Source organism: Perca flavescens, chromosome 6 (assembly GCF_004354835.1).
Source record: "Perca flavescens isolate YP-PL-M2 chromosome 6, PFLA_1.0, whole genome shotgun sequence".
Taxonomy (NCBI): Eukaryota; Metazoa; Chordata; class Actinopteri; order Perciformes; family Percidae; genus Perca; species Perca flavescens.
This window is the reverse complement of record NC_041336.1, coordinates 19,447,545-19,455,909: the sequence shown is the minus strand read 5'-3', so window position 1 is coordinate 19,455,909 and position 8,365 is coordinate 19,447,545. Positions and strand designations below refer to the sequence as shown.

The following is an 8,365-nucleotide window of genomic DNA, read 5'->3' as shown; positions in this document are numbered from 1 at the left end:
ATTCTGTTATGTTATGATAAGACAAATCCTGAACTCAACAAAAAACCGTTTATTCATAGCAGACATAGCTGTAAAGTGATAAGCATGATATATCATTCTCAGTATCATATTAGAGAACATCCAGGTACCTGTGGAGCGGGTGCTGCAGCATTGAACAAAAAGAAAATATTAATCATTGTGGGTGACCCTTTAGCAGTGGAAAGTTGTTATCAGGTTGTCATAGACAAAAACTGTTGCTAACCAAGTTAGGAGGAAGGAAATTAGAAGACTGTGAGTCAATTGGGTCTGGTAAATAGTTTTCCTAAAAAAAAAAGATACATAGATGTTTTGTGATATGTACCTCCAGTCATGCTAAAAAGCTAGTTCTAGTTCTGTTTCTATCTCCTTCTGTGTGTGAGTGTTTGTTGAAAAGCAACTTTCTACATGCCGTGATTTTTGCTTTCATATTTCAGTCTGGTTTGGAAAGACATCAGGTAAACAATTCCTGTTGTGATGTTGTTTCTGTTGAAGAGAGAACAACCACAGAACAACGTTCTGCACAAAGTTGTTCTGTTTCTGTTTATTTAATTACCATTTCCCCATTGGTGGCAGCTAATGAACCCACAGTAACCCGTTTTAATTTCCTCTCCTGTGGTTTCTTCTTTTTTTCTTATGTGCTAAGATACTTTTGCTGTTTTGGACCTGTAACATTCATGGAGACGTTAAATGTTATTGAGCAATTTAAAAAGTGAAAAAAGTAAAGGAAAACCGCTAGAAATTGTCTGTAGTGTCAACTCATGCGCATAATAAAAACCTGTTTTCAGCAGCCTTAAAGGAAGCAAAATTTGTTGCGTTGTCGCAATACTTTCAAGACAAACCACAGATCTCTTTTTCAAGGATGAATATTTGAAGGAGTGCATTGCAGCCCCACTGGGTTTGTTTGCCACTATTTACTCTCTGACCTCTCGGGGGAATTTCTACCCGGGACAAACACTTCTGTACAGTTTCTGGACTCCCATCATTCACCACCACCAACCGAAAACTTTGATCCTAATATTCACTGTTTATGATGAGAAAGAGCTGTGGGCAGAGCAGCAAAGGCAGTCTAATCCTCCCAGTTTAAGCTGTGGCCTCTAGAGTGCAAACTGAAACTGTGGGAACTCATTACATTACAGCATACAGCTTCACAGGGAGTTCTTCTCTGGTCTGATTTGGCTATTTTTTATTTATTTATTTTTCTTACAGGAGAACATGGTGGGAGGGATTGTGAAGAGGTCACAGTCAGTCTACCAGACTGGAATCTGTGAGGACACAATAACCCTGGACTCAAACTCAGCCTGAGATAACAAGGGATTTAAGGTTTTTAGTATCTCTCGACAAACAAACAATAACTCACAAACACAGTGGGTGATATTGATCGAATTCAAGGTAACAAACAGCATTATCTTGATGCTTTTATTTGTTGTAAAATATTTTAAATCATATCCATATTCATTTTGTCGAATCTTTTTTCAGTGTTTTACTAAAAACTAAGTATATCAAAATATATATGCTGTCAAGTATTTAAAGGACCACTCCACTGATTTTGTTAAAAATGTGTTACAATTTTGTGTTACAAACATGGGGTGTTTATTTTAAAGACATGAGCAGGGAGGGTCTCATGAAATCAACTAATGTTTTGCATTATGGGAAATGTAGCATCCTGTCTTTTCTTGACCTATATATCAGGATATATCAGGCTCTGCTGCTTTGATGAGAAATATTCTTTTTTTTTTTAATCTACAGTCCATCATCCTCATGGAAGTGCAAAATCACTGGAGTAATCCCTTTAAGGTCACACTATGACAGAGTTTTAGTAAAACTGTAATCAATTATTTATGTATACACAGGAACTGTGATCCACACGTGGATCCACAGCCTTATGCAAAGGCATTAAAGCCAAGTAAACATCTGACTCACAGTAAATGGTAGCTGTTTCATTAGTTGGATCTTTGGCAAAATAAAATAGAACATTTTTGTTAAAGGGGAATTCCACCAAAATTAGATTGGTTATAGACATTGTTTATAGACATGGGCTCAATGGCAGAGAAATTAGTGATTAGAGTTAATTGTTTAACAGCCAGCCTGAATAAAAAAAAAAAAGAATGAAGAACTCATGTTGACACGAACTCAGGCTCAGTGCCCTTTAACTAAAAAAGTGTTTATCATTTCCTAACAGCAGGATTTGAACAGATCACCTATGACTCATGTTGAAAAAACTTCCTTCCCTCCCTCTTTTCCTCACTCCGCCTAACCCCCCCCTCCCACAACAACCATAAAAACGGTTTGTGCCCCGGTCCACCGACAGCACATTAGCCTCTGTAGGACCAATTAACGGACCCGTCTGTGCACTGCCCCGCCGAGCGTGCTTTCTTGGCCTCTGCTCGTGTTTGGACAGCCAGCAGCGGGACAAAAGTTGAATCAGGACAGGCACTACCAAGTGTAGGCTACAATGGGGTCGTCTGGGGCTCTAGTCTGCGCCGCCGCATTTGTCTTGGTTCTGCTCAGCTCAGCATCCAATGGTTGGTATTTTCCCACGTCTTTTTGTTGTTGTTGAAATTGTTGTTTGCTTCTGGGCTGACTCCATTTTGGTTCGTCTGAGCTGCTGTGAGTGCAATTATTTTGCCTGTAGACCTACCGACATTCCTGTAGCAAATTGATTTTAGGTCTTTTTTATATCCTACATGTCTGTTATGACGTCTCCAGTTGTGGGATGTAGCTAAGTACAATTACTTATTACCTAAGTATAACTTTCAGGTAATTATGCTTAACTTGAATATTTGTATTTTACTTCACTACATTTCAAAGGAAAATATTTATTACTACATTTATTTCATAGTTATATCTTCTTTGCAGATTAAGATTTTGCATGAGGTAATAGAATATGATGCACTGTTATAGATTAAACTAACAATATGTAGCCTACATGTTGCAAAATTAGCTCCACCCCAAGCAGCAACATGTATGTAATATAATATATAGGCCTAATTTATTATTTATTGTTTTATTTATTTGATGCACACAGTACATTTTTCTGATAATACATCCAAACTTTACACATTTTTAAATGCAGGAATTTTACTTAAAGTATTTTTACTGCTCCTATGACTTAAGCAAAGGAAGACTTCTTACACCACTGTCTGTCTCTTAGTCTAATTTGTGGATGAAGAGTTACATAACTTTGTCTGGCTTTCTGCCTCTCTATCTTTGTGTGTACAATTTTCCAGATGAGCGCAACTTTGAGCAGCGTGAAGTCACCTTTGACATAATCATGCAAGGTGCGTGTGTTCACATACTATTGCAATATCTCTGCAAGGACCAATTAGAATCTCAGATGTTCAGAGTGGCATTTGGCCAGCTCTCTCTACTTTAGGAACTGCACTACTGCACTAATTTTACGCATGAAGTTCAGTTTGCATGTCACTACTTAACATTTGAAAATGGCTATGTAATGTCTTTGTGGCTATGGAGTGTGGCTATGGAGTGACTTCGCTAGTAAATCTCTAGAAAACCACTTTAAGTTTATGTTAGGATAAGATTTTAGGTTATGTATAAGTATAGAACATATTAAATGTAAGTATTTCTGTCTCTGTGTAGAATATACTGTTTTTGTAAATCATTGTTTAAAAAAAAATCCATGTGTCTTTCAGAAATGCAACAACCAGATTCCTTCATGATGCAGAAAGAAGCAGACATGATGGATCTCTTCGATCCCATGGGTACTGTTTGTCTTTACTATTATGACCTTGTTTTCACATAAAGACATAGCTGCATGTCCACTGGAAAAAAAATTCACTTTGGCTGCTCAGATTTGTCTGCCTAGCTTGATTTAGTCTGGCCAGTAATGAATCATGCATCCATAGGTGTCCTTAGCATTTATTTAAATAAAACATGTGAAAAGTACTTTTTACTAATACAGCCTTTATTCTGTTAGGGGGTTCCAGACCAGGAGTCTTGACACCTACAGGAAGTTTGTATCTATTTTCCAATCTTTCTTTTGAGTTGTCATTTACTCTACTGTAAAACTGCTATAAAAGTATAAAATCACAGTATGATTCCTGTCTTTTTCCTCTAAGGTCAACCAAGGTTTCGGCCCCGTTCCTTTGGTGGTCCTCCTAGCCTTCAATATCCTGTTCAGTTCCCCCTTGGCCGACCAACCTCCGACAATCTCCAAGCCATCTGTCTCCATGGAGACCATCGCCCCCGCTACCCAAACTCTTACTTTCCTCCCTCTGGTTTTGGCAAGCAGGTACGAAAAGCCAGTGCTGTTAATATGGCGGAATCCTGGTTTAGCATGTGCTGCAAAGGAAACCAGACTTGGGAAAGGGAAGTGACTCTGTGTTGCGCCACACAGGCGGTAAGTTTTCACAACAGCTCCTACAGCAATATATATAAAATTATGATATGACATCCTGTATATTCTTGCTTACATTCTTTTCATTAGTCTCAACATAGTACTACGACAACAAGTACTTTCTCAAGAAGCATGATGAACATCATGAGATTATGCACTGTGGAGATCAAACAATTATGATTTCATGATTAAAAACTAAGAAACTATTAATAACTCATGTGGAGGAAGGCTTTCATAGACATCATCTTAATTGCCAAATTTTGTAAAGTAATATTCATATCAACTCATATCAATTCATTTCCTGAAGCTGTAATGTTCAGGCCTCCTGTCCTATGCTCAAACCTCTGTCTTTTCTGTTACCCTGGACATAAAAAGGGCATGAAAACATTCTTCACATTGCTGAGTTGATGGTACTTGCATTTTTGAAACAAAGTTGAAGGCCCTGGGCGCTTCCAGTTGATAAGCCCATTATATGCAGCCCAGCTTGACATAACAGACAGGCCTTGGCATGAGCACCACTGGATCTGTCTGAAAGCAAGCCACAAACCTGTCTCAAAATCTTCAGTGAATAAAGCAAATCTTAATCTTATCGCCTTCCTCTGATGTTGTTTTTTTTTAGTTTTGGTTAAGTTTGTCTTAAGATACTGTACATAATTGTGGGTGGCCTATTCATACAACCTCAGGCATGCAAACTTCATGTTAGTATTATTAAAGAATTGAATGCATAAACTCTATCTGCGCTATTGTTCTGTGCCAACTACAGTGGGAGCTGTCAGTCCAATCCTTCTGTGAGGAGGACTCGTCCGTAAAGGATCGTCTTTATCACTGCTGCAGACAGATGGGCAGGGACAGGCTGAACTGCTTCCACAACGACGCTCCAAACCCAAACTATGAGGCAACAGAGGAGCTGCCGGTGCCGCCGCTTTCCTCTACCACCAACTTCAACTTCGACTCTAACACTTGCCAGAGGTATGCAATAAAATGAGCACCAATAAAAATGTTGATATTGACAATCAAGTCTTAGTTAAGTAGCATGACAAAGTTCATCAATGAAGTTAAAGAGTAATGATATGGGTTATATATATCTCAAAAAATAGTTTCAGCATCTAATAAGTTGAACACCTGATAATGCCTTTAAAATGTATTGCAATATTCAAAATTTTATTATGGTCAAAAGATCCCATGAAAGGACAAACATTTGGACACAACTTTGTCAAAAACTTATTAAAAACCTATAAATGAGACACATTGTTGCAATGGGTGACAATTTCCTTTATTACAATGAACATTGACACTGGAGTTTCTTTTGAGTCAATCCCACATACATTGTCCTGATGCTGTAAATATGCCTCATACTTTACAGGACAATAATAACTCCGTACCGTATCGGAGAGAATAGAAGAAAGAAGGAGAAGAAAATTGGAATCCGCTTTCCTCCCGGACGACCCACCGTTGATGTCATTGTATCACTGTGTCGCGACCAGAAGTTACGCCCCCTCTATAAAGCCAATTGCATGCCAGGTGAAGGGTACAAATGGGTGGCTCGTCAGGCAAAAGCCATTAATCGTATAGAGAAGGGATTCAAACAGTGCTGCAAAAAGAAGCAGGATGTGCTCAACTGTACTGATCTGAAGGTAAAGCAAGACCTGCCAGAAACCTACAAACATAACTATTTTGCATTATTTAGTCATTTTTCTTCCTTCTCGTGTCCTTTTGTATTTTAGTGGCGTGATGAACTTAACAAGTATTGCGTGGGCGAGAACGGTGACTTTGCGCATTCCCCCTGTTGTTCCGGTGAATTGGCAAATGATCGATACAGCTGTTTCCAAGACATTTCTCCTGACCCATATTATAATAGGACCTCTGTCGCTGAAGAGCTCTCACTTAACAAACTCTGTGACTATCACAAGATCATCAAAAACAAGTAAGTTTTTATTTTTATTTTTTTTGTGGCGGTCTTCTTCATTTCCTTCCTCTTTCATCTTTTTTTGGCATTTGTACCATTATTTTTTGATCGGTTTATTTTGATGCTTTTTTTAGCATTTTCTTCTGTCACAGAAAATGTATGAATAACAAGTAGCCTAATATGCTGAAATATCTCTTATCTTGAAACACCACATCTGTTCACGGTATAACGTTAGCAACATAGTAACGATGCCACTGTGCTTTAGGTTTCCTGTTGGTTTTCCTCTCAAGAGCTTTGTAGGCCAATGCTGCCATCGCCCGCTTGACGCCGACGTGACTATTTGTTTTCTGCAGAATGTAAGTTGAAAAAAGAATTTCTGTAGAAAAATTGAAATGAAATATTTGAAAATGAAAGTTTAGGAGCTATTAACCCCCCAAACAATCTAATGCTATTTCTTATTTTGTGTCATCTTGTTGTTTTCATGAAATCAGCTTGACCAAATGTCAGAGACCTGTTCATCAAGGAAGGCCTCTACTCCAGTTGTCCGTCGCTGTTGCCGCATGTCTTCACCTCAACAGTGTATCTCCAAAATTCTCATGGATGCCATCACTAAAGCAACCGTCTTTAGCCAGAAGAAGAATAAGAAAAGGTGCCCTCTCGCCTAAACACTTATGACCTTTTGCTGCTGACCCTTCTGGCACTAGGCCATTCAGGCAACTGGCAGCAGAGGTGAACAGGAAATGTCGACGTCTGTAAGAAAATGTGGGAATTCTATCTTCATCTACTGCCAGTCTTATTTGCATTTTTTAAAACTGAGATCACATGAGATGCATTTTTCTGTGTCACTGTACCACTATTTGTTATAGGCTGCTGTTTACATATTTGATTATGAATGCATTATATTGATTTATTTCGAGCTGCAAGGTCAGTACCTACTTTTTTATATGGTTTTGTGGTTAAGATCATATCTACAACAGTTGCAATAAAAACGTTTTTAGATGTAGGCTTACCTTTCGTGTGGTTTACTGTCTTCTTAGATGCAAGGCCTATGCTGTTAGTTTAACCATGGTGTGCCTGGTACAATGAGTTGACATTTAAATGTCTGTTAAGTCACTATCTATCAGTGAAGGAAGAAACATAATCGTGAATGAGCCTGTGGCGCACGGATGAGAATATTAATCTGTTTGCAGTATTTTGAACTTGGTGTTCTGGCATGACATCTCCTGGAAAAAATCCTGTATTACAGTTTTTCTCCATTGTATACGCACAACAAATGGAAGTATGCACACAATTCAGAAAACTTGAAACGTATGTGTCAACAAGACTGCAGACGACAGAAATAGAATGAGATTATTTATATTTCTCTTATTTATTAATATTTATCTATTTATATTTATATTGCTCCTGCTGCTGCTAAACTCTCAGCACAATTCTATGTTTTCACTTATATATACATTCTAAATTAACCAGGACTGAAATCTTAAGGATTGACACTTTAACTTTGCAACACATGGTTTTTAATCAGATTTCTAGAGAGCCACTAGATGAAAATGAGCAGTCTTGCCAAACCTTGCATATTTAATAATTATTAAATATTGTTTCATCTGCTAATCAATGGGTGTTACAAAACCCTATAGGTCTGGCAATGCAAGACTTCAAAACCCCTGTTAAATGAATTAAGATAGTTTGGTTCACTGTTTACTGTCATGTCACAACTAACACATAACACAATCCAACATAGGACGGCATGCAAAGAATAATAATATAAAGATGCAAACTATACATAACGTGTTAACATTATGGATGAAACTGAAGCATAACAGGAAATTGGAAATCATAGTGATGCTCGTTAGGTAAGATTATTAACAAAATAACTAAAATATATAACAATGTAAATAATGTATTCAAAGCTATTGGGGGGGAAAAAAGATCGCCTGTTTTATATTATTCTACACTTTTAAATTTGATGAAAAAAGGGGTGATAATCAGGGTTCAAAATTTGCACCATCTACCAGCCAAATGCTTGTAAAATCTGCAAGTGGCTGGTATATTTGCTCCACTCACCGGCCAACAAAAACAATGGTAAT

General features: G+C 37.8%; 1 protein-coding gene across 1 annotated transcript; it reads left to right on the top strand.

Annotated features, from left to right (window-relative positions):
• Positions 1 to 1,246: 1,246 nt before the first annotated feature.
• On the top strand, positions 1,247 to 7,287 carry ecm1b (extracellular matrix protein 1b). The gene is made up of 11 exons (XM_028580115.1): positions 1,247 to 1,407; positions 2,327 to 2,540; positions 3,246 to 3,296; positions 3,669 to 3,737; positions 3,953 to 3,988; positions 4,095 to 4,375; positions 5,136 to 5,341; positions 5,736 to 6,006; positions 6,097 to 6,296; positions 6,544 to 6,634; positions 6,770 to 7,287. The coding sequence occupies exons 2-11, from the start codon at positions 2,471 to 2,473 to the stop codon at positions 6,941 to 6,943; spliced, it is 1,449 nt and encodes a 482-aa protein (XP_028435916.1). The 5' UTR covers positions 1,247 to 1,407; positions 2,327 to 2,470; the 3' UTR covers positions 6,944 to 7,287.
• Positions 7,288 to 8,365: the final 1,078 nt, after the last annotated feature.

What these genes read in the sequence shown, in the direction of transcription:
- ecm1b (XM_028580115.1), top strand. Translation starts at nt 2,471, where the DNA reads ATGGGGTCGTCTGGGGCTCTAGTCTGCGCCGCCGCATTTGTCTTGGTT. An exon ending in GACTCTAACACTTGCCAGAG is followed by an intron (nt 5,342 to 5,735) that starts GTATGCAATAAA and finishes CATACTTTACAG; the next exon opens with GACAATAATAACTCCGTACC. An exon ending in TCAACTGTACTGATCTGAAG is followed by an intron (nt 6,007 to 6,096) that starts GTAAAGCAAGAC and finishes TTTGTATTTTAG; the next exon opens with TGGCGTGATGAACTTAACAA.